This window comes from Sphaeramia orbicularis, chromosome 19, assembly GCF_902148855.1.
Source record: "Sphaeramia orbicularis chromosome 19, fSphaOr1.1, whole genome shotgun sequence".
In the NCBI taxonomy this organism is placed as follows: domain Eukaryota; kingdom Metazoa; phylum Chordata; class Actinopteri; order Kurtiformes; family Apogonidae; genus Sphaeramia; species Sphaeramia orbicularis.
In genome coordinates this window covers 1,044,935-1,071,084 of record NC_043975.1, presented here as the reverse complement: position 1 = coordinate 1,071,084, position 26,150 = coordinate 1,044,935, and the positions used below count along the sequence as shown (strand labels likewise).

The window sequence follows — 26,150 nt, the reverse complement described above, 5'->3', positions numbered from 1 at the left end:
TTGCGTTTTGTGATAAAATGATACAGAAGAGGATTAGGGCCGCTGGAAAAAAAAAAAATAAGGACCAATATTTTTTTTAAAATTACTATTATGAGAAAAAAGTCAGAATTTAGACTTTAATCTCAGATTCTGACATTTTTTGACAATTCTGACTTTTAATTTTTTTTTTTTTTTATTCTGTGATTAAAGTCAGAATTCTGAGAAAAAAGTCAGAATCTGATATTAAAATCAGAATTCTGCCTTTTTTTCTCAGAATAATAAAAAATATATTGGACCTTAATTTTATTTATTTATTTTTTTAAATGATGAAAATAACTGTTTTACCTTAGTTTTCTTGGACTTAAACAGGAAACCTTTAAAGCTGTAATGACCTACTGTGTCCACCAGGGGGCAGCAGGTGGCGCTGTAAACTGGAACCTGGTGGAGTTTGGTCTATATTTGTGTGTGTTTTGTGACTTTGAACCAAAGGCAGATGTGAACGGCAGAGTTCTGTCTGGACCTGAGGGGGACGGGTCCGGCCCTGCAGGGTTAGTCCATCTGAGCTGGTTCCATCAGGTTTATGTCCAACATGAGGGACCAACTGTCCTCTGTGGGTTGTGGGTGTGTCCTCTGGGTTGTGGGTGTGTCCTCTGTGAGTTGTAGGTGTGTCCTCTGGGTTGTGGGCGTGTCCTCTGTGGGTTGTGGGTGTGTCCTCTGGGTTGTGGGTGTGTCCTCTGTGGGTTGTGGGTGTGTCCTCTGTGGGTGCGCTTGTATTTAGGTGTTTTTACTCTGACACTGATGCTTTGTTTCGGTCACTGTTGTCCGACTGTTCCGGACGGTTCCTGTCTGTAAAGTGCCTGCATCGTTCTTTATAAACGACCAGAAAAAACCTTTGAACTGTTTGAACCTTTTTGCTGTTGATTCTCAGACAAACTTGTCCTATTTATTAAAATAAACCTGAAACCAACATGACTTGTTTTTCACTTTGGTTTGATTCTTGGGGTTGAGTAGAGTTCATCAGAGATCATGGACAGTGTACTGCAGGGTTTTTCAACCTTGGGGTTGGGACCCCATGTGGGGTCGCCTGAAATTTGTAGTAACTGATAAAAATAAAAACTGACTAATAAAAAAAATATGTGGTGAGTTGAGAGAGACAATCACAATACATAGAAGACATGACAAACTGAAGCTGAAGCTCTGTGGTTCTGTTTATCTGTCAAATGTTCATTGTGGTCGGTTTGTGTTTATTTGCAACATAGTATAGCAGACTATTACATGATCAAAAACTAATTAACTTTAACAAAAAAACAAAAAAAAAAAGTCTGTTTTGAATGTCTGGTATCGCCAGAAATTTGTGATGTTAAAATGGGGTCCTGAGCCGAAAAAGGTTGAAAACCACCGGTGTCCTGTGTTATAGTAAGTACTGCACAGACACAGTTACAGTGGACTAACAAATCCACGTATACCCCAACCAGAAGCCTGGGATGACCCTGGAGGTCCAGCAGCTGTTGAGAGACAGGAACGTGGCCTTCAGGTCTGGAGAGCATGTCCTCTACTGTGCGCCCAGGCTGACCTGAAGAGAGGCATCAAAGGGGCCAAGTTGGACTAAAGGAGGAGGACTGAGGAACATCTGGAAAGTACCACCAGCGGCAGGTGTGGCAGGGAGTCCAACATCTGACCAACTACAGGTCCACCCTGGGAGCTGCTGAGGGGGGTGCCACGTTGGCAGAGGAGCTGAACGTTTTCTTTGCCCGCCACGAAACGGAACCACCCGAGGCAACCACATCGCAGCCCACGGCCCACAGCAACTTCCCCCTCACAGAGCATGAGGTGAGGCGCACGCTGTGGGCCGTGGACCCCAGGAGGGCCACTGGACCTGATGGTGTCTCGGGGCGTGTACTGAAGGACTGCGCGGACCAGCTGGCTGAAGCCTTTACCAGGATTTTCAGCCAGTCCCTGGTCCAGTCCACTGTCCCACCCTACCTGAGGTCCACCACCGTCGCCAGGAAACCTCACATCTCCAGCCTCAGCGACTGCCGGCCAGTCGCTCCCAGCCCGGTGGTGATGAGAGGCTTTGAGCAGACCTCCTACCAAAAGGCCTGGACTCACACCAGTTTGCATACAGGGCTAACAGACCCACAGAGGACGCCGTAGCTACAGCCCTGCATGCTGCACTGGGGGGGGGGGGGGGGGGCTATGTGCAGATGCTCTTTGTGGACGACAGCTCTGCATTCCATACCATCCTTCCACACAAACTGGTGAGTGAACTGGAGAATCTGGGCATTCCACACAAAAAAAAATTAAACATGCTTGAAAAGGAGTAGGGAGAAGTCAACCCTTATATACTCCTACCCTTAATTTGTATTCCATATGTCCTCTATATAAATAGTAGCAATTATTATTTTATATGAATATCAATATAATAACAATAATAATAGAACACATCCTTATTCCTATATACACTAATAAAATAATACCTATTTATAAATTATCATACCAGTATCAGCACTCAGATATAAAACAAAAACCACAAATACATATATTATTATTTATGCATTTGGCAGATGCTTTTTTCCAAAGTGAGTTACAGGGGAAAACCAAAAATAAAAGAAAAATATGAGAATAGATTAAAAAAGACATAAAACAGCTGTACAATTAAAAACAGTGAAATAAAAATACCAAGTAAAAACAACAGAATAAACATAATAATACATTTAAAATGGAATGTTTGAAAGTGCTAGGACATACATATATAATACAAATACATATAATATTCTATATTATCCTTCATAGTAATAGTATATTCAGATATCCATATTTAAACTAGATATTATCAACCCCCCCCACCAAGCCCATTCCTCTGTATTTTGTAAAAGTCCTTTGTTTGTATTTGTTTTTAAACTGTTTTTAGTTTCAGTCTGTTCCATAGTTTTACACCTTTATTTGATAAACAGAATCTTTTCTTTGCGGTTTGACATCTTCAGATCTTAAACTTTGTCATTTCCCTGAACTTCTCCCCTAAAACTGCCGTTATTTTTCTTTCAAACATTCAGGTTGTTCATATTATTTACTGTTCCCGTCCACTGGGTGTCCTGGTCCTGTTCCAGTGGACCGGGTCTGCGGTTCTGTTCTGGTGGACCTGGTCCTGGTCCTGGTCCAGCTGGAGGACGTCCTCTGTCCGTCACGTTGTCTCATTGGGTGGAGTCTGTCCAAATAAACGCTTGTAGGTCATTGGGTCGTCAGTTCTGGTCCCACGGCGTCAGAACAAGGTTCACGTCCTGAACCTCCAGGAATTACACCACACCCACTGCAACGGAGTGATGGAAACATTCCAGGAATTACACCAGACCGACACTGAACAAGCTGAAACTAAAGGAAATGGACTGAGTGGGTTCAGTGTGTTTAAGGCAGATTTAGGCCCCGCCCCAATTCTCATTTTCACCCCTTACCCTTGCTCTTACCCCTACACCTTGGCCCTCCCCCTTACCATTACCCCTCCCCTTTGGCCCTTGCACTTGAAACTACCCCTTGAAATGGAGTTGCAAAGGGTGGGGGTTGAAACATTCCATGTGTCATTCATTCTTTTCATATTCAATTCAGAATCCACAATCGGAAAATGAAAAAAATGACTCATTATTTCATTTTTCATGTACAAATCAAAAACCAAAAATCAAGTTTGTTGTAGAACTTCAAATCAGAAATGTCAACATGAAACCCCACATTTGGTCCATTGGATTATTTCTAATTTTTCCATTTGTGCGTATAATCGAAACAATGAAAAACAACTTTTTTTTTTTTTGGATTTGTACATGAATAATGAAATAATGAGTATTTTTTTTATTTTCTGATAGTGGATTCTGAACTGAATATGAAAAGAACATTAGTTAACAATATCTTATTCACCGTAGATCCTATTGAGGATGGGGTGGGGGGGTTAGAAAGGTTTTTGTTTGTTTGCATTGTTATATTGTGTTTATGATCGTACATTCATTAAAATGGAAAATCAATAAAATATATATAAATATATACCAGAAGAAGCACTTGGAGAGCGCAGACCTCCACCCGATCACTGCCAAAATTTAACCATTTGTTCCTTGGGCCAGTATCAACATTTCCTGAAAATTTTATCAGAATTCTTTCAGAACTTTTTCAGTTATCTAGCAAACAGACAAACAAACAGACAAACAAACAGACAAACAAACAAACAAACAAACAGACAAACAAACAGACAGACAAAACAAACAGACAAACAAACAAACAAACAAACAGACAAACAAACAGACAAACAAAACAAACAGACAAACAAACAGACAGACAAACAAACAAACAGACAAACAAAACAAACAGACAAACAAACAAACAAACAAACAGACAGACAAACAAAACAAACAGACAGACAAACAAACAAACAAAACAAACAAACAGACAAACAAACAAACAGACAAACAAAACAAACAAACAAACAAACAAAACAAAACAAAACAGACAAACAAACAGACAGACAAACAAAACAAAACAAACAGACAAACAAACAAACAAACAAACAGACAGACAGACAGACAGACAGACAAACAAAACAAAACAGACAAACAAACAGACAAACAGACAAACAAAACAAAACAGACAAACAGACAAACAGACAAACAGACAGACAAACAAAACAAAACAAACAGACAAACAAACAGACAAACAAACAAACAAACAGACAAACAAAACAAACAGACAGACAAACAAAACAAAACAGACAAACAAACAGACAAACAGACAAACAAACAGACAAACAAAACAAAACAAAACAAAACAAACAAACAAACAAACAGACAAACAAAACAAAACAAAACAAACAAATAGACAAACAAACAAACAAAAAACAAATGCCAGTGAAAACAGAACCTCCTTGGTGGAAGTAATAAAAAGATCTGATCCAACCTGAGTGTGTACCTGATCCAGCTACAGACTGAAGTGATGTGTTTAGACGCCGGTGGACATTTGGACGTTTAGGATGAGACGCACCAACAGTAACACAAATACAGCTGCACAACTACACACTGTGTAAATCTGCACATTATTGTGGACTGAGTCAGCCTGAGTGGAATGAGATTGATATGTTTTACACACACACACACACACACTCCAGTTTCCGGGAAAAGCTGTGTTTGACGAGCGTCCAGTGAACGTCACTTCATAAACACAGCTGATGAGCTGTCGGTCCACAGGTTTCATGTGTTTCACATCAGATCCGACGGGTTCGACCCAAACTGAACTCAGATTTACACAGTTACTGAATAAAAACAACACCAGTGAAGAACCTGCAGAACTTACAAGAACACAAACAAAGAACCAGACCAGAACCAGACCAGAACCAGACTGAAAACTGAACACCAGTGGATGAGTTCATGATAAAAGTGACTTTAAACACTGGGTTTAATGGAAACAAATGAACTTTACATTTAATCATTCCAATCAGATTTATCAACATTTATTCTAATATTATCCTGCGTATCTGACATTTAAAGTTAAAGGTGGACGTTTGGGTGTTTAAGGGTTAAAGGTGGACGTTTGGGTGTTTAAGGGTTAAAGGTGGACGTTTGGGTCTGTAAGGGTTAAAGGTGGACGTTTGGGTGTTTAAGGGTTAAAGGTGGACGTTTGGGTGTTTAAGGGTTAAAGGTGGACGCTTGGGTGTTTAAGGGTTAAAGGTGGACGTTTGGGTCTGTAAGGGTTAAAGGTGGATGTCTGGGTCTGTAAGGGTTAAAGGTGGACGTTTGGGTCTTTAAGGGTTAAAGGTGGACGTTTGGGTCTGTAAGGGTTAAAGGTGGACGTTTGGGTGTTTAAGGGTTAAAGGTGGACGTTTGGGTGTTTAAGGGTTAAAGGTGGACGTTTGGGTCTGTAAGGGTTAAAAGTGGACGTTTGGGTCTGTAAGGGTTAAAGGTGGACGTTTGGGTGTTTAAGGGTTAAAGGTGGACGTTTGGGTCTGTAAGGGTTAAAGGTGGACGTTTGGGTGTTTAAGGGTTAAAGGTGGACGTTTGGGTCTGTAAGGGTTAAAGGTGGACGTTTGGGTCTGTAAGGGTTAAAGGTGGACGTTTGGGTCTGTAAGGGTTAAAGGTGGACGTTTGAGTCTGTAAGGGTTAAAGGTGGACGTTTGGGTCTGTAGGGTTAAAGGTGGACGTTGGGTGTTTAAGGGTTAAAGGTGGACGTTTGAGTCTGTAAGGGTTAAAGGTGGACGTTTGGGTGTTTAAGGGTTAAAGGTGGACGTTTGGGTCTGTAAGGGTTAAAGGTGGACGTTTGGGTGTTTAAGGGTTAAAGGTGGACGTTTGGGTCTTTAAGGGTTAAAGGTGGACGTTTGGGTGTTTAAGGGTTAAAGGTGGACGTTTGGGTCTTTAAGGGTTAAAGGTGGACGTTTGAGTCTGTAAGGGTTAAAGGTGGACGTTTAGGTCTGTAAGGGTTAAAGGTGGACGTTTGGGTCTGTAAGGGTTAAAGGTGGACGTTTGGGTCTGTAAGGGTTAAAGGTGGACGTTTGGGTCTTTAAAGGACACCAGTGACGTCCTCCTCCTTAAAAGGACATGTTTGTTCTGATGTAAACTGGACCGGTCCAAACCTGGTCCTCTGTAGGTCCAACTGGACCCAGACCTCAGTGCTTTCACATCCATGTTGTTCTTGTCTGTGCTCCCAGTTTCATTCTGCAGCTTCAGGACTCGAACATAAATCAGTGTTTCACTTTCCAGCTGTCAGTTTGAATTATGGGACCAACAGAACCAGCAGAACCAGCAGAACCAACTGGACTCACCGGGTTTGAAGCTGAGTCCACAAACTTCCACTTCACTCACTTTGTTCTGTTCGTGGTAAAAACACAGACTTGTGTATTTTAGTGCTCGGTTCAGTGAGTTATGTTCAGTGAGTTATGTTCAGTCCAATTACACACACACACACACGCACGCACACACACACACACACACGCACACACACACACACACGCACACACACACACGCACGCACACACACGCACACACACACACGCACACACACACACACACGCACACACACACACACACACACACACGCACACACACACACACACACACACACGCACACACACACACACAGCACACACACACACACACGCGCACACACACACACACACACACACCCCTGGGTGGAGTAAAAAAAAAAACTGGGAACGCAGAACTGTTCAACCCAAACACAACAACAACAGGATGGATGGATGGATGGATGGATGGATGGATGGATGATGATGTCAGTGTTGTCTGGTCTAAAGGGGGCGGGTCCCAGTGACCTGATGCTGTGCTCTCATTGGAGGATCACAGTCACTCTAGGTTGTCCATTTCTTTTTTTTTTTTTCTTTTTTCGTTTGTCCGTGTCTCGGTCCTGTCAGATCACATCAGCTGTGGTCTGTTTGTGTTTGGGTCATTTCCTGTTGGTCAGTTCAGTGTTTATCACCTCCACCTCTGAGTCTGAACTGGATCTGAGGAGGAGGAGGAGGAGGAGGAGGAGGAGGAAGAGGAGGAGGAGGAGGAGGAGGAGGAGGTGGAAGAGGAGGAGGAGATGGAAGAGGAGGAGGAGGAGGAGGAGGAAGGGGAGGAGGAGGAGGAAGAGGAGGAGGAGGAGGAGGAGGAGGAAGAAGAGGAGGAGGAGGAAGAAGAGGAGGAAGAAGAGGAGGAGGAGGAAGAGGAGGAGGAGGAGGAGGAAGAAGAGGAGGAAGAAGAGGAGGAGGAGGAAGAGGAGGAAGAGGAGGAGGAGGAGGAAGAGGAGGAAGAGGAGGAGGAGGAAGAAGAGGAGGAAGAAGAGGAGGAGGAGGAAGAGGAGGAAGAGGAGGAGGAGGAGGAAGAGGAGGAAGAGGAGGAGGAGGAGGAAGAAGAGGAGGAGGAGGAAGAAGAGGAGGAAGAGAGGAGGAGGAGGAAGAGGAGGAAGAGGAGGAGGAGGAGGAAGAAGAGGAGGAGGAGGAAGAGGAGGAAGAAGAGGAGGAGGAGGAAGAGGAGGAAGAGGAGGAGGAGGAAGAAGAGGAGGAAGAAGAGGAGGAAGAAGAGGAGGAAGAGGAGGAGGAGGAGGAAGAAGAGGAGGAGGAGGAGGAAGAGGAGGAAGAGGAGGAGGTCACATGGGCTGAAACAGAATGATGATGTCACTGGTCTGGGGTCAAAGGTTAAAACGGAACAGAACAGAGCCATGAAAACTAAAGTACAGGTGGGATGAACAGAACCAGTACAGGAAGAGAACCAGTACCTGAACAGAACCAGAACAGGAACAGAACCAGTGGATGAACAGAACCAGAACAGGAACAGAACCAGAACAGGAACAGAACCAGTGGATGAACAGAACCAGTACAGGAACAGAACCAGTACCTGAACAGAACCAGTACAGGAACAGAACCAGAACAGGAACAGAACCAGTGGATGAACAGAACCAGTACAGGAACAGAACCAGTACCTGAACAGAACCAGTACAGGACCAGAACCAGTGGATGAACAGAACCAGTACAGGAACAGAACCAGTACCTGAACAGAACCAGTACAGGAACAGAACCAGAACAGGAACAGAACCAGTGGATGAACAGAACCAGTACAGGAACAGAACCAGTACCTGAACAGAACCAGTACAGGAACAGAACCAGTGGATGAACAGAACCAGTACCTGAACAGGACCAGAACAGGAACAGAACTAAACTGGGCCTGATGATGTAACTGCAGAGCAGCTGATGTAACGTTTACTGACCTCAGTAATCCATAGTTTCCAGAAGCCGAGCGTCAGCGTCATCACACATGATTACATAAGACCTGAACACAAACAGACCAGGGAGTTCCACCAAGACCTGGACCACGAGAGTCCACCACAGACCACCACAGTCCACCACAGACACCACAGACCACCACAGTCCACCACAGACACCACAGACCACCATAGTCCACCACATGCCATCATAGACCACCGTAGTCCACCACAGACCGCCACAGACCACCATAGTCCACCACAGACCATCTGGTCCTGGTCTGGTCTGGTCTCAGCCTTGTGCAGTGGATCTGGTCCTGGTCTGGTCTGGTCCTGGTCAGGTCTGAGCCTTGTATGGTGGATGTGGTCCTGGTCTGGTCTGAGCCTTGTGCGGCAGATCTGGTCCTGGTCTGGTCTGGTCCTGGTCAGGTCTGAGCCTTGTGCAGTGGATCTGGTCCTGGTCTGGTCTGGTCCTGGTCAGGTCTGAGCCTTGTGCAGTGGATCTGGTCCTGGTCTGGTCTGGTCCTGGTCAGGTCTGAGCCTTGTGCAGTGGATCTGGTCCTGGTCTGGTCTGGTCCTGGTCTGGTCTGAGCCTTGTGCAGTGGATCTGGTCCTGGTCTGGTCTGGTCCTGGTCTGGTCTGAGCCTTGTGTGGTGGATCCAGTCCTGGTTGGACTGGTCTTTGGTCCGTCCAGGTTGACACGGGTCGGTTTCAGGTTCAAGAATGAGACAAGAAACCAGTAAGCATCTGAGGACCAGCATTGTGGTTACCATGACAACCCAACATCCCATACCAGCAGAAGCAGACTGGATGACCGCTGGTCCTGGACCTAAACATAAACCTACACCTAAACCAGAGCCCTTTAAAGTCTGGACTGAACCGGTTCATCTGGTCATGTTCACACACACACACACACACACACACACACACACACACACACACACACACACACACACACACACACACACACACACACACTGATTCACCCACAGCTGGTTTTACCCAGAGTTCAGTGGGCTGTCTTCTTCTTCTCGTTCTTTTTCTTCTCCTTCTTCTTTTTCTTCTTCTCCTTTTTCTTCTCCTTCTCCTTCTTTTCTTCTCCTTCTTCTTTTTCTTCTTCTCCTTTTTCTTCTCCTTCTCCTTCTTCTTCTTCTTCTCCTTCTTTTTCTTCTCCTTCTTCTTTTTCTTCTTCTCCTTTTTCTTCTCCTTCTTCTTCTTCTTCTTCTTCTTCTCCTTTTTCTTCTTCTTCTTCTCCTCCTTTTTCTTCTCCTTCTTCTTTTTCTTCTTCTTCTTCTTTTTCTTCTTCTTCATCAGTTTCTGAACTCTGATCAAACTCTGATCACAAACTGATCAAACATGCATCTCCACCCTTATGTGACGTCACACGCCTCCACCAGTCAGCGGCAGTGTTTACCCTGCCTCCGTTAAAACGGGGCTCCGCGGCTCCGCCCTGCATCAGTCCTTCCCGGTCCCGGTCCCGGAGTCCAGACCTGCGCCACTCAGAACTTTGTCCAACTCCGGTAACCCCCTCTCGGAGCTCCTTTCCCATCATGCACCTCCTCCTAATGCTGTGCGGAACGCTCGTGCTGGCCTCGGAGGCGCAGCGGTCCCGGCGGCTGGCCATCGGCTGTCCGGAGAGGTGCGACAAGTCCCGGTGCGCACCGATCCCGGCGGACTGCCTGGCCGGGGACGCGCTGGACTCGTGCGACTGCTGCCCCGTGTGCGCGTCCGGCGAGGGCGAGCGGTGCGGCGGCCCCGGGGACGGCGCCTGCGCGGAGGGCATGGAGTGCGTGGTGACGGACGGCGTGGAGGGCTCCGCCACCGTCCGGCGCAGAGCCAAGCCCGGCGTGTGCGTGTGCACCGGATCCGAACCCGTGTGCGGCAGCGACGGGGTCTCCTACCGGAACATCTGCGAACTGAAGCGGGTCAGCAGCCGGGCCGCCAAGCTGCAGCAGCCGCCGGTCATCTTCATCCAGAGGGGCACCTGCGGACAAGGTGGGTCCGGGCGCACGGGTCGGGGTCATGTAGGGGTCCCGGGGTCCAGCCTGGGTTGGGTCCTGGAGTCTGGTCCAGGGTGGGGGGCCATGTAGGGGTCCCAGAACCCGGTCCGGTCCGGTCTGGGTAGGGGTCATTTAAGGGTCCCAGAGGCCGGTCTGGTCCGGTCCGGGTAGGGGGTCATGTAAAGGACACAAAATCCGGTCCGGTCTATTGTTGGGGTCCCGGTGTCTGGTCCGGTCTGGGTAAGGGTCATGTAGGGGTCCTGGAGTCCAGTATGGTTCTGGTCCATGTTCTGGTTCTGGTTCTAGTCCTGGTTCTGGTCCATTGTGGAGGTAGGCCTCCTCTGGTGTCCTGGTGTCTCTGTGGACTCAGGTCACATCCATCCTTTCCCATCATGCACTGGTTCTTCTGTGATGGTTCCACGTCCTGTGTGTGTGTGTGTGTGTGTGTGTGTGCGTGCGTGTGTGCGTGCGTGTGTGCAGATGTGGTTCCACAGAGTAAACATCTGTCAGAGGGGTCATGTGACTGTGGTTTCAGCCAATCAGCGTCAGGTTCCTGTGTGTTTAATGAGCCCATAGTCCTGGTGGGTCCAGCTGGTCTCAGGTCCCTTTGAAGACCTCCATCAGATCCAGAACCATCTAAACTGGTCTGGACTTCCTGTTGGTCATGTGACGATGCTCAGCTTCATCAGTGTCTAAACATTCTAAAGCTGACCCAGTACTTTTACCAGGGCCGTTTGAACGGTACTATGGGCCCTGGGCAGAGCAGTGGGCTGGGGCCCCTCCCACAACTGCACAGGGATTATTATAGGATGGAAGTCCGTGGTCTTCAGGACGTCATTTCCATGAACGTCAGTTCAAGTTGATTCAAACTCTGCCCCGATGTGTGCGAAGAGGATTTTATCGTAGTTTCAGTCTAGAAAAAGAACCTTCTCCAGTTGGTTCCATCATAAACATGAACACTCTGAGGGACAGTTCAACATTCACGAATACAAGTTTAAAAATGTTGGAAATTATTTTTCTGTGCAAATTCTTGTACAATATGTAAAAAATGATTAAAAAATGTAGTACAAAATAAAAAATCTGTAAAAAAAAAAAAAAAAAAAAAGTGGAAAAATGTTTGTACAAAGTAAGAAAAAAATCTGTACAATGATTAAAAAATTCCAGTACAAAATAAAAATCTACATACAATTATTGAGAAATTCTGGAACAAAATAAAACAAATCTATATAAAAATATTGGGAAAATTTTGAGAACAAAAAGTTATTTAAAAATAATTGAAAAAAGCAGTAATGAAGTAAGTTTAGGCCTCTGATGGATGTGTATCATATATGATACAAGGGTCACTGAAGGGTTAACAGACACAGATTAGCATGGGGCCCATTTTGGGGGGGGGGGGCACTAAGGGAGTATTTTACAGGTGTGTGTTTGTACTTTTGAGCTGATGTTTCCGTCTGTTCAAGGCTCATTGGTCACATGTTCAGGGTAAGGGTTCAGGTCAGGTTCAGGTCCAGGTTCAGGTCCAGGTTCAGGTCCAGGTCCAGGTCCAGGTTCAGGTTTAGGGTTCAGGTTCCAGTTCAGGTCCAGGTCTCCCTAACCCTGGTTGTGTGCTCCTGGTCTAGTCCTCTTCAGTCTCCTCCTCTTCGTCCTCTTTATTCCATCTGACAGGTTGATGATGTCACTCAGGGCTGGATTCACTCTGACCTCAGATGGTTTGAGTTGAGCTGTGTGTGTGTGTGTGTGCGTGTGTGTGTGTGCGTGTGTGTGTGCGTGTGTGTGTGTGCGTGTGTGTGTGTGTGTGCGTGTGTGTGTGTGTGTGTGTGTGTGCGTGTGTGTGTGTGCGTGTGTGTGTGCGTGTGTGTGTGCGTGTGTGTGTGCGTGTGCGTGTGTGTGTGTGCGTGTGTGTGTGTGTGTGTGTGTGTGCGTGTGTGTGTGCGTGTGTGTGTGCGTGTGTGTGTGCGTGTGTGTGTGTGCGTGTGTGTGTGTGCGTGTGTGTGTGTGTGTGTGTGTGCGTGTGTGTGTGCGTGTGTGTGTGCATGTGTGTGTGTGTGCGCGTGTGTGTGCGTGTGTGTGTGTGTGTGCGTGTGTGTGTGTGCGTGTGTGCGTGTGTGTGTGTGCGTGTGCGTGTGTGTGTGCGTGTGTGTGTGTGTGCGTGTGTGTGTGTGTGTGTGTCACATGGTCTGTAGCAGACAAACAGGGTTTCCAGTCTGTTCTGTGTCTGTTGTCTTTGTCTGATGTGTGAATAAAAACACTGACATTAAAATGTGAACTCTTCATTTATGACCTGTGAGCACAGACGTGAAGGATCTGAATGTAAAACCTGAAATGAAACATAAATGTGGTTGGAGTTGGAATCAGATCCAACCACAGTTTATGATCCAGAGAAGAAAAGGAACAGCACACAGGGTTAGAGGTAGCCTTCTCCTCCTCCTCCTCCTTTTTCTTCTTTCTTCCTGAGTCATTTTGTCCTCTTTTATTCTTGTTTTTTTTCTTCTTTCTTCGTCTCTGTCGTTCATCCTCTTTTCTTTTGCTCGTCTCCTCATCTGGGTCGTCTCTTTCTTCTCCTCCTCACCTTCTCGTCCTTTCCTCTATTTCCTTTCTTTCCTCTCCTTCCTCTCCTTTCCTCTCCTCCCTTCCTCCCTCCTTTCCTCTGTGTTTGTAGTCCATACCCGGTCGTCGTCGGTGACCAGCTCCTCGTTCGCTCCTCAGTGGTGACTCATCTGTTGGATGTGATTGGACGCTTGTGTAACTTCCTCCAGAGCCTCAGATCTGGGTCAGACCCTGATTTAACCCACATCTGCAGGATCCGCTTGGATCTGAACCTGGACTAAACCCAGTGAGTCAGGCCTGGATCTGAACCTGGACTAAACCCAGTGAGTCAGGCCTGGATCTGAACCTGGACTAAACCCAGTGAGTCAGGCCTGGATCTGAACCTGGACTAAACCCAGTGAGTCAGGCCTGGATCTGAACCTGGACTAAACCCAGTGAGTCAGGCCTGGATCTGAACCTGGACTAAACCCAGTGAGTCAGGCCTGGATCTGAACCTGGACTAAACCCAGTGAGTCAGCAGCTGCAGGAATGTGTCCTGTTCAGACCACAGATGAGGGTTAGATCAGATGAGGGTTAGACCAGCACCAGGACCAGCAGAGATGAAGACAGAAAAGCACTGGGACCCTCTAAGGTTTGAATCTGTGGTCTTTTTTATCACTGTGTGTTGTGTCCTTTTGTTTCATGCATATTTATGGTGTTTGACTAAACTGTTTCTATCCGATAATTTAATTCTGCTTTTAGATGTAAAGCACTTTGGTCTTCTTCATGTTATTCCCTCCTCCAGGAGGTGTTGTGATCACTTTGCTTTGTTTGTTTGTTTGTTTGTTTGCTTGTTTGTTTGTTTGTTCTCATCTTCAGTGTAAAACTCCTCCACCCATCTTTCCCAGATCTTCCCCACAGATAGGCCTAGGCCCTGGGACCAACCCAGTCCATTTTGGTCCCAGTAGGACAAAGTTCAAGGTCACAGCAAGGTCACAACATCTACAGTTTTCCATCTGTCATCACTGAGACATTTTCCAAAATTCATCCAAAATTCCAAACGACTCCGATTGTCCTCCAGTTGGATCCACCTGTAACTTAGAACAATCTCTTGTATGTGGAACTAAATTGTCCACATCCACTGTGGAATGTGGACTCTGTGGACATTTACACTGAACACTGAAAATCCCATTTCCCACACATTTAAATTTAGAACTCAACTAATACTGATGTGAATTGAATCTAATTGGACAGACACATGACTGGGACCAGATTCAACTGTTTGTGTGTATGGAACAACCTGGAAACTGTTGAGTTTAAACAGAAAGAGTGGATCCACACATGCACAGAGTTCAGGGGGAAGGAGGAGCTCTGAGTTCTGAACACTGGTTGTAAAGTGCTATATAAATAAACTTTGAATGACTGATATCACAGCTCAAACCACCGTCAAATCAACCTACAACCACTCTCACACTTTTTAGATGTTTCTTTGTTCCTCTGAGACAGAAACTGAACATCTGTGGGTTTAATCAGATATTTGAAGACGTCGTGTTGGCCTTTGAAACATGTTGTTTTCTGATATTTTAACGAATTAACAAAATATCCAACAATGAAATAACCTTCAGATGCAGCTTTAGTAAAAAGAAATGTAGATAATTCTGCAGGTAATAGATAAATAAATCTAAATAAATCTAAATACAGCTGGAAGGAGGTTTCAGAGCCTCAGAAGACGCATCATCAGCGTAAAGACTGGAAGGAAAAACACTGAAGGAGCTGAAAGTGGATCATAAATACAAGCAAACAGCTGATTCACAGCCCAGGAATCCACACAATCAGCAGGTTGGAGGGGGGGGTGAAGAGAGGAGGGGGGGGGTGACTCCGCAGAGTTGTGTAACTAACACAGGCTTCTAACTGGATCCTGGATGGAACCAGAACCAGATCCTGGATCTGGAGGACCATGTGGACTCAGTCTGAGCCCAGATAAGAACAGGTTCCACATGAGTTTACTGACGACTGTCATAAGAAAAGACCAAAACTCATACAAGCATGAATGCAATCCATGGAGTTTGAACCTAAGCTGTTATTTATTATTTAATTATCTTATAATTATTGTATTACACTGATGGGTCATGGATGGACTTCTTTTCTCAGAATTCTGACTTTAATCTTAGAATTCCCTTAAACTTCAGTCCAGACAGAGACAGTAAAACCCCGTCTGCCTTTAAACTCTGAATTCTTACTTTTTAACAGACATTCCAGTTTCAGATCCTGTTCAAATGTTCATGTTCTATTAGTTCACAACTAACATCAGAACAGGATTTTTGTCCCAACAAAGGAACTCCCATCTGCCTCTCACACAGTAAGAGGTGCTTTTAGGATGATTCAAAGAACCATTATTTAATGAAACACTGTTAAATAATAATAAATAAGATAAAAACAATAAAGAAAAACAAAAAATGAAAATGAACCTGCGCCACATCTGCATTGGAATAAATACCTAAAAATATCGATACAGTACTTTTTAATATGGATACAGTATTGTGAAATGAAATATCGTGATATTTTGCAGCAGTGATATGTTCTAACAGCCCTAGTGTTGACAGTTTAGTTTTTCTCTGTATGCTCTGTCCTGTTCTTCCAGCCGTCCTCTTCCTCTCTGTCCTTCATAGACTCTGTCAGTGATAATACTCCATGTGTTGTGGTGGAGGTGCGTTTGTGATGCTAACAGGACGTCCACTGATGCTGCGTCTGTGTCGGACCCGCTCCCATCAGCTGTTCTGAAGGCGTGTTGCGTTCGTGTGTGGGTGCGTTTAGGGACAGCGGGAGCGTGGGGCTTCTGATGTTCCAGCTGCACAGTCTGAGGCCTGGCTTCTCTGACTGAGGCCATTCATCTGCGCTCAGGAACACAAACATCAGCACAGGATGGTGTTGGCGTTGGCGAAGCTGCTGTTTGTTTTGGGCGTCGCTCAGAAACACCAGTCACATGACCTGAACGTCACACTGAAGGGTCTGGAGCTGCAGCCAAAGGTTGAACAAACGGACGCTGACCCACAGAGTCTGGACCCAATGTCCAGGTTTAAAGGAGGGCCCTGGAGTCACATGGGTCTGGAGCTGATCAGTGATTGGCCAATACAGCTGTCAATCACATATTGAGCTCAGACACAGTATGAGATTCAGTCCATTTATATATTATAGGTTAACCCTTTAACCCCTGAGACTTCTGTTCTATTCTATTCTATTCTATTCTATTCTATTCTATTCTATTCTATTCTATTCTATTCTATTCTATTCTATTCAGTTCTATATTAGTCCATTAAATCTGTCTCCAGCTCTTCTTAGTTTCAGTTCAGTGTTTCAGACTGAAGTGAATCCATCCGACAGATGACGTTCAGGGACGAGTTTTTACTTGTATTTTCAGGAGTCGACATTTTTATCGTGTGGGCGACGGCTGAGTGAGAAATAAATGTGATAAGATCTGAAATATGAGGAGAATCAGCAGACGACGAGTCTACACAGCATCAGAAAAGACAGAAGGAGGTTAGACTGAGGCCTGCACATGAAGGAGGTGAACACATGAAAACAGACGAACGGACTGATGGGACTGAAACGACAGAAGAAAAAAGATAATAAGGTCCAAACTACGGAAGAAAAAACAAAAACTAAGGTCCAAGTTCCAGGGGTTTTATCATTAATCTGAGAAAAAAGTCAAAATTCTCTCTTTAAACTCATAATTCTAACTTTTTTCTCATAGTAATGATAATAAAAAAAACATATACTGGACCTTATTTTTCTTTTTTTTCCAGTGGCCCTAATCCTCTTCTGTATAAAACAGTAAAACAGGACAGTTTTAATATGGATTCTATGTGTGTGTGTGTGTGTGTGTGTGTGTGTGTATATATATATATATATATATATATATATATATATATATATATATATATACACACACACACACACACACACACTTCTTGGATTTTTTTTTGTTTGTTTGTTTGTTTACACTTGGGCACTGAACCAAATATGGTAACTTCATGGACCTTGATTTTCTACATAATAATAAACAAATTTCAGAAAACTAATAGTCTTGTTTTGTCCTATAATGCACTAAGGTTGAAATTTTGACTTTCGGAGTCTTTCTATCAGTGAACTTTAAAGGGTTAATGAACCTGTCAGTTTTAGTTCAGATCTGGTGAGATCTAGACCTGGATCCAGATCCAGATCCAGGTCTGATCCCGTTCATGGGGGGTGGTCTGTGTCCACTTCACTGACCGTGTGTTTCCTGTGTTTTCAGGGCAGCAGAACCCGGACAGTCTTCGGTACAAGTACAACTTCATCGCTGACGTGGTGGAGAAAATCGCTCCTGCTGTCGTTCACATTGAACTGTACAGAAAGTAAGAGACAAACGGAGGAAAACCACCTGGAACTGGATCCACAGGGACTGGACTGACCTAATTACACCTGAACCTGAGCAGTAACGACACAACAGGTTCAGCTTAGACGTAAAAAAACACAAAAACAAATAAAGTTAAAGATAAAACCTGTGGAAACTGAAGGACGGACATTAACTACAACTCCCAGAATGCATTTCACTGCACATGGCTTCAGGTGTTTCAGCAGTAGATCCAGAGGAAATGGATGTTTTTGTCTTTCTTTCAGTCTCAGTTAACAGCTGTTTTTCTGAATACTGACGAGATCAAAATTATTCTGTTTAAGATGGCGTCCAATCACAGCCAAGACAGACGCTCCTCTGACCAATCACAGCTCTTCCCCCGTCCACATCTGGACCCAGTGTGTTTCAGTTAGGGGTGGGAATCTTTTACGATCTCACAATTCGATTCCAATTTGATTCCGATTTTTGGGGCTTCGATTCAATTCAAAATCGGTTTTGGATTCAAAGGATTCGATTCCGACTGGTTTGTGCTTCAGTCTGTCGGTGCAAAGGCTCCTGATGATCGACTCCAGTCTGCTTCAAAGACACAATGACAAATGCACACGTTCAAATGTCTGTTTCACATTTATTCAGTTTTAAACATGTGTCTGTGCTTGGCAGGAGTTTAGTGATGCACAGCAGTGTGTGTCGGTTTGCTGCTGGTAGCAACGCCCGTTCATGGGCGGTGGTATACGTACGCATGCTATATGTGTGCATTTTCATCCTTTCACATGTTATTTAATGTCATTTGATGGCATGGCAATGCGCTAGCCACTAATCGCTAACCCTAACCGCTAATTGCGCTAGCCACTAATTGCTAAACCTAAACTTAACCCTAACTGCTATTTGCGCTAGCCGCTAATTGCTAACCCTAAACCTAACCCTATCTGCTAATCGCGCTAGCCTCTAATTGCTAACCCTAAACCTAACCCTAAACGCTAATCACACTAGCCGCTAATTACTAACCCTAAACCTAACCCTATCTGCTAATCGCGCTAGCCTCTAATTGCTAACCCTAAACCTAACCTTAAGTGCTAATCACACTAGTTGCTAATTGCTAACCCTAAACCTAACCCAAACTGCTAATCGCGCTAGCCACTAATCGCTAACCCTAAACCTAACCCTAACGCTAATCACACTAGCCGCTAATTGCTAACCCTAAACCTAACCCAAACTGCTAATCGCGTTAGCCACTAATCGCTAACCCTAAACCTAACCCTACCCGCTATCCGCGCTAGCCACTAATTGCTAACCCGAACCGCTGATCATGTTAGCCGCTAAACGCTAATCCTAAACCTAACCCTCACCGCTAACGGTGTGCAGACTGCCAGCGGATTTGTTTTATTTTTTGAAATTGATTTTGGGACATTTTGAATCAGGGGTCACCAGTCCTGGTCCTTGAGGGCCGGTATCCTGCATGTTTCAGATGTTTCCCTGTTCCAGCGCAGGTGACGGTCATTATCAGGCTTCTGCAGAGCTGGATGACAGGCTTAGCATTTGAACCAGGTGTGTTGGAAGAGGGAAACATCTAAAACAAGCAGGATTCCGGCCCTTGAGGACCAGGATTGGTGACCCCTGTTTAAAATCGATCCTGAATCGTGGTGAATGAAAATCATTTGTTTTTATATGAATGCATTTTTTTGGCACACCCCTAGTTTAAATGTGCTGTTTTTAATTCAAGTGTGAATAATAAATTTAGAAAATGCAGTTCATTGAATCAGGACGTTCCAGTTTCCTTCAGTCTCACATTAAAACGGGGACATTTCTGTGACTGAACATAATTAAAGGTGTACGTCTGACCCAGGCTGAGGTCACAGTATGAACACGTTCAGTGACGGAGAAAAACCTGTAAATGTTGGATTCTGTTCCTTCGTCCGTCCTGTCGTATTTTCACGCCTCTGACTCCATTTTTGTTCAGGATGATCTTTTCCAAGCGGGAGGTGGCGGTGGCCAGCGGCTCCGGCTTCGTGGTGTCAGAGGACGGACTCATCGTCACCAACGCCCACGTGGTCGCCAACAAACACCGAGTCAAAGTACGTTGGTTCCCACGCAGACGCCGCTCTCGTTCAGTCAGTGGTTTTTATGTCGGGACGCCGCTTTAACCACGCCTCCCTGCAGGTGGAGCTGAAGAGCGGAGCCACGTTCGACGCCAAGATTAAAGACGTGGACGAGAAAGCCGACATCGCTCTGATCAAGATCGACACGCCGGTGAGACGCCCAAATATAAAAAAAAAAACAAAAAACAAAAATATAAAATATGTGCTTAACTGGACAGAAAACCAGCAGCTACAGCCACGGCCAGTTATCAAACTACACACAAAAAAAAACATTTATTAATACATGTAACCGTTCATGAGTGATTTATCAGTATTTATTATAATTTAATTCTCTGTATTTTGCATTTTGTAGGTATTTTCCTTTATTTAACTCAGTGATCAGGTACAAAATCTGAGTAAACTCATGGGTTTTTACATTAAAACACACAAAACTGAAGAAAAAGTGACTTTTTACATCTTCAAAACAACCACCTACAACTTTTAAGTTTCGCAGATTTAGACAAAAAAACAAAACAAAACATAAAAAAACCTGTCCATTGTAAAGGACGTTCCATAAAAAAAAAAACATTTAAAAAACTATTGCGTCATAATGTTTCCAATATCGGCAATTATTGTATTAAAAAAGGCCAAACTTGTCTTTTCCTGAGTCTGAAGAGCTTAAATAATGAAACAGTATATATATATATATATATATATATATATATATATATATATATATACTATATATATATATATATATATATATATATATATATGTATAAAATATGTGTATATATGGATTCAACTTTTGCCTAATTTTGAGAAATAAAAAATCTAGATACTTTTTTCATAATTCATGCTTGAAAGGGTTAAAAGTGATTCATCAGCATTTATTCTAATATTATCTTCTGCATCAGTGAATTAAATATAGGAAAAGGTGAATCTCCTTTGATGCAGAATCTCAGTGTTTTTTTTAACTTTTCTTCTTCAGTGTCTGATCACATGTTTATCTGAACATGTGTTTCCAGATAAAACAGGAGCTGATTACCCATAATGCACTTCTCACTGAGTGTCTGTGAAAAATGGGACTAAACCCAGTCTAAAAGTCTGATTTTAAGTCAGTCAACCTCTGTGCTTTAGTTTTAATCTTTTTTTTTTTTTTTGTTACCGTGTTCCAGTTTCATGACATTAACATTTCTATTGTTTTATTATCATATTTATTTATTTATTTATTTATTTAACACAAGTTCATTTAACCAGGAAAAAAAAACTCATAGAGATCAAACATCTCTTTTGTCAGAGCGTCCTGGCCCAGACAGCAGCAGCAGAAGTTCCACAAAATAGAAATGAAAAAGGTAGAAATAACAAAACACCTCCATAAAACACAAACTAAAAGTCAGTTCTAAAACCAAACATAAAACACTACAGTAAAAACACAGAAAACACCATCAATAAAGTACGAAAAATATAAGGACAATGTTCCTTAAAAGCATCTCAAAGCAGAATCTGACTTTAAAGGCATTTATTTCATCCTGTCATAGCCCCCCCCCCCCCCCCCCCCCAGAAAAGCTTGGTTTTAATTTCAGCAGGTTTGGATTTTTGAGGTGAGATGTTTCAGCAGAATGACTGGATGAGTCATGATGAAGCAGATCTGGTTTCAACAAACACTGTCTGCAGGAAAACACACCACTGAGCATGTGCAGAACGCAGACAGGAGCCGCCCGTTACCGTGACGACCACATTCTGAAACCTGGAGTCAGATGATGGATCAGAGGCCGGTGGTCTAGATCGGATCTGGATCTGATCTGGATCTGGTCTGAATCTGGTCTGGATCTGAACTGGACTCTTCCATTTGCTGCATCAGATCCTTAAATTAGATCCTTAATGTTTTCGGAAATTACCAAAAATAGTCACTTGCCCAATAAAGGGTTAATGTTTGCAGAAATGACCGAAAATAGTCACTTGCCTGATAAAGGGTTAATGTTTGCTGAAATGACCAAAAATAGTCACTTGCCTGATAAAAGGTTAATGTTTTTGGAAATGACCAAAAATAGTCACTTGCCCGATAAAGGCTTAAATCAGATCCAGGTTTAACGCTCTGATGTTTGATCAGTTCATGGATCAGATAAATGTTCAGACTCAAACTGCAGACGTTTGCAGACGAAGCTGGAGTTAGAGATTCACCAAACCCCCCTGGCCCCGCCCCCTGGCCCCGCCCCCCTCCAGCTCCATGGTTGGGGTAATAACAAGGTGATGGGACATTTACTGTCGTGGTCTTTGTTGTTGCTCTTTGTCTTAAATTACCCATGAGGCCGCTGTTGTGGTCTGTAATCTGACCAGACATGGCGGGTGCACTGTGGGCGGGGCCAGGCAGTGGTGGGTGGAGCCAGTTTACATGAACATGGCAGAGTTCAGATTCATTTAATTCACATGTTTCAGCTGAATGACAGCAGAAGTGAAGGATGTGAATCAGTTCAGATATTTAACTGGATTCATGAACCTTTAACCTTTAACCTTTAACCTTTTCTTCAGACTCGTCTGTGAGAAACCAGCAGATATTTTCAGTGTTCAGAGTCAAATCCAACATTTTAAACAGAAAAACAGGTTATTTAACCACTATTTACTGCCAAGTCCAAGAACATTCAAACATATGAAAGGGATTGACTTCAGTGAAACAGAGACCGAGGTTTGATTTTCATCTGAACTGTTTTACACAAACTACGTCTGAAATAAACCACATTTATGTTATTTCTGTTATTGTTAGCTCTCACATATTTTACTGACACTGTTTCATGTTTAGGAAATCAATTATTAATATTATTATTGATCCAGGTTTTAGTGGTTTTACATTTGTCACATGTGACAATCCTAAAGTTTCCTGTTTCTAACTAAAAACTGAAGCAGAGTCTGCAAATAAAAAGACATTTCAATTCATCTATGGTGTCAAAGGGCAAAGGTCACTGTGACATTTTATTCAGGTTGTGTTCAGGTGTGTTACCTGTGTTCAGGTGTGTTACCTGTACTCAAGTGTGTGTTACCTGTGTTCAGGTGTGTGTTACCTGTGTTCAGGTGTGTGTTACCTGTGTTCAGGTGTGTTACCTGTACTCAGGTGTGTGTTACCTGTGTTCAGGTGTGTGTTACCTGTGTTCAGGTGTGTTACCTGTACTCAAGTGTGTGTTACCTGTGTTCAGGTGTGTGTTACCTGTGTTCAGGTGTGTGTTACCTGTGTTCAGGTGTGTGTTACCTGTGTTCAGGTGTGTTACCTGTACTCAAGTGTGTGTTACCTGTGTTCAGGTGTGTGTTACCTGTGTTCAGGTGTGTTACCTGTACTCAGGTGTGTTACTTGTACTCAGGTGTGTTACCTGTGTTCAGGTGTGTGTTACCTGTGTTCAGGTGTGTTACCTGTACTCAGGTGTGTGTTACCTGTGTTCAGGTGTGTGTTACCTGTGTTCAGGTGTGTTACCTGTACTCAGGTGTGTTACCTGTGTTCAGGTGTGTTACCTGTACTCAGGTGTGTTACCTGTGTTCAGGTGTGTTACCTGTACTCAGGTGTGTGTTACCTGTGTTCAGGTGTGTGTTACCTGTACTCAGGTGTGTGTTACCTGTGTTCAGGTGTGTGTTACCTGTACTCAGGTGTGTTACCTGTGTTCAGGTGTGTTACCTGTACTCAGGTGTGTGTTACCTGTGTTCAGGTGTGTGTTACCTGTGTTCAGGTGTGTGTTACCTGTACTCAGGTGTGTTACCTGTGTTCAGGTGTGTGTTACCTGTGTTCAGGTGTGTGTTACCTGTACTCAGGTGTGTTACCTGTGTTCAGGTGTGTTACCTGTACTCAAGTGTGTGTTACCTGTGTTCAGGTGTGTGTTACCTGTGTTCAGGTGTGTTACCTGTACTCAGGTGTGTTACTTGTACTCAGGTGTGTTACCTGTGTTCAGGTGTGTGTTACCTGTGTTCAGGTGTGTGTTACCTGTGTTCAGGTGTGTTACCTGTACTCAGGTGTGTGTTACCTGTGTTCAGGTGTGTGTTACCTGTGTTCAGGTGTGTGTACCTGTACTCAGGTGTGTTACCTGTGTTCAGGTGTGTTACCTGTACTCAGGTGTGTTACCTGTGTTCAGGTGTGTTACCTGTGTTCAGGTGTGTTACCTGTACTCAGGTGTGTTACCTGTGTTCAGGTGTGTTACCTGTACTCAGGTGTGTGTTACCTGTGTTCAGGTGTGTGTTACCTGTACTCAGGTGTGTGTTACCTGTGTTCAGGTGTGTGTTACCTGTACTCAGGTGTGTTACCTGTGTTCAGGTGTGTTACCTGTACTCAGGTGTGTGTTACCTGTGTTCAGGTGTGTGTTACCTGTGTTCAGGTGTGTGTTACCTGTACTCAGGTGTGTTACCTGTGTTCAGGTGTGTGTTACCTGTGTTCAGGTGTGTGTTACCTGTACTCAGGTGTGTTACCTGTGTTCAGGTGTGTGTTACCTGTACTCAGGTGTGTTACCTGTGTTCAGGTGTGTTTCCTGTACTCAGGCGTGTTACCTGTGTTCAGGTGTGTGTTACCTGTGTTCAGGTGTGTGTTACCTGTACTCAGGTGTGTTACCTGTGTTCAGGTGTGTGTTACCTGTACTCAGGTGTGTTACCTGTGTTCAGGTGTGTTTCCTGTACTCAGGTGTGTTACCTGTGTTCAGGTGTGTGTTACCTGTACTCAGGTGTGTTACCTGTGTTCAGGTGTGTTACCTGTGTTCAGGTGTGTTACCTGTACTCAGGTGTGTTACCTGTGTTCAGGTGTGTGTTACCTGTGTTCAGGTGTGTGTTACCTGTACTCAGGTGTGTGTTACCTGTGTTCAGGTGTGTGTTACCTGTGTTCAGGTGTGTGTTACCTGTACTCAGGTGTGTTACCTGTGTTCAGGTGTGTTTCCTGTACTCAGGTGTGTTACCTGTGTTCAGGTGTGTTTCCTGTACTCAGGTGTGTTACCTGTGTTCAGGTGTGTTACCTGTGTTCAGGTGTGTTACCTGTACTCAGGTGTGTTACCTGTGTTCAGGTGTGTGTTACCTGTGTTCAGGTGTGTGTTACCTGTACTCAGGTGTGTGTTACCTGTGTTCAGGTGTGTGTTACCTGTGTTCAGGTGTGTGTTACCTGTACTCAGGTGTGTTACCTGTGTTCAGGTGTGTGTTACCTGTGTTCAGGTGTGTGTTACCTGTACTCAGGTGTGTGTTACCTGTGTTCAGGTGTGTGTTACCTGTACTCAGGTGTGTTACCTGTGTTCAGGTGTGTTACCTGTACTCAGGTGTGTTACCTGTGTTCAGGTGTGTGTTACCTGTGTTCAGGTGTGTTACCTGTACTCAGGTGTGTTACCTGTACTCAGGTGTGTTACCTGTGTTCAGGTGTGTGTTACCTGTGTTCAGGTGTGTTACCTGTACTCAGGTGTGTGTTACCTGTGTTCAGGTGTGTTACCTGTGTTCAGGTGTGTGTTACCTGTACTCAGGTGTGTGTTACCTGTGTTCAGGTGTGTTACCTGTGTTCAGGTGTGTTACCTGTGTTCAGGTGTGTTACCTGTACTCAGGTGTGTGTTACCTGTGTTCAGGTGTGTTACCTGTGTTCAGGTGTGTTACCTGTACTCAGGTGTGTTACCTGTGTTCAGGTGTGTTACCTGTACTCAGGTGTGTGTTACCTGTGTTCAGGTGTGTTACCTGTGTTCAGGTGTGTTACCTGTACTCAGGTGTGTTACCTGTGTTCAGGTGTGTGTTACCTGTGTTCAGGTGTGTTACCTGTACTCAGGTGTGTGTTACCTGTGTTCAGGTGTGTGTTACCTGTGTTCAGGTGTGTGTTACCTGTACTCAGGTGTGTTACCTGTGTTCAGGTGTGTTACCTGTACTCAGGTGTGTTACCTGTGTTCAGGTGTGTTACCTGTACTCAGGTGTGTGTTACCTGTGTTCAGGTGTGTGTTACCTGTGTTCAGGTGTGTGTTACCTGTACTCAGGTGTGTTACCTGTGTTCAGGTGTGTGTTACCTGTACTCAGGTGTGTGTTACCTGTGTTCAGGTGTGTGTTACCTGTGTTCAGGTGTGTGTTACCTGTGTTCAGGTGTGTGTTACCTGTGTTCAGGTGTGTGTTACCTGTACTCAGGTGTGTTACCTCTGTCTCCTCCCTGCCATGTCAGACCTGTTTGTTCGTTCTTTGTTGGTCTTCCTTCATTTGTTCTTCGTTCTTCATTTGTTCGTTCTCCGTCTGCTCTTTTGTTCGGAGGCTGACTTGTCAGCTGATCTTCCTCCAGCTCCATAAATCGACGCTCGTCTCAGTTGGATGTGGACGTTCTGGCGTGGGTCCGCGCTCCGACGCCTCAGGGACATGATATCAGCCTGGGTGGGACACGTTAGGTGTCGTAGTGGAAAACAGACCAAACCCAGAAACAGTCTGGGGTGAACTGTGGAGTCATCTGTTTGATGGTGCGGGTTATTGGAGCCTTTGGACCGTCAGCAA

General features: G+C 44.5%; 1 protein-coding gene and 1 long non-coding RNA gene across 2 annotated transcripts in view; one reads left to right on the top strand and one right to left on the bottom strand.

Annotated features, from left to right (window-relative positions):
- Positions 1-2,844: 2,844 nt before the first annotated feature.
- Positions 2,845-9,832, bottom strand: LOC115439566 (uncharacterized). Its single transcript, XR_003938265.1, has 3 exons — positions 9,700-9,832; positions 4,009-4,094; positions 2,845-3,286 (listed from the first exon to the last, which is right to left on the bottom strand). It is a non-coding gene; the product is annotated as an uncharacterized LOC115439566 (long non-coding RNA).
- A 200-nt stretch (positions 9,833-10,032) lies between these two features.
- The window catches only part of LOC115439561 (serine protease HTRA1B-like), a 25,158-nt gene continuing 9,040 nt past the window's right edge, over positions 10,033-26,150 (top strand). Inside the window, exons 1-4 of the mRNA XM_030163426.1 lie at positions 10,033-10,692; positions 17,515-17,614; positions 19,571-19,685; positions 19,771-19,860. Of these exons, the coding sequence (XP_030019286.1) occupies positions 10,248-10,692; positions 17,515-17,614; positions 19,571-19,685; positions 19,771-19,860 (750 nt within the window). The 5' untranslated portion in view covers positions 10,033-10,247. The remainder of the gene's footprint in view (positions 10,693-17,514; positions 17,615-19,570; positions 19,686-19,770; positions 19,861-26,150) is intronic.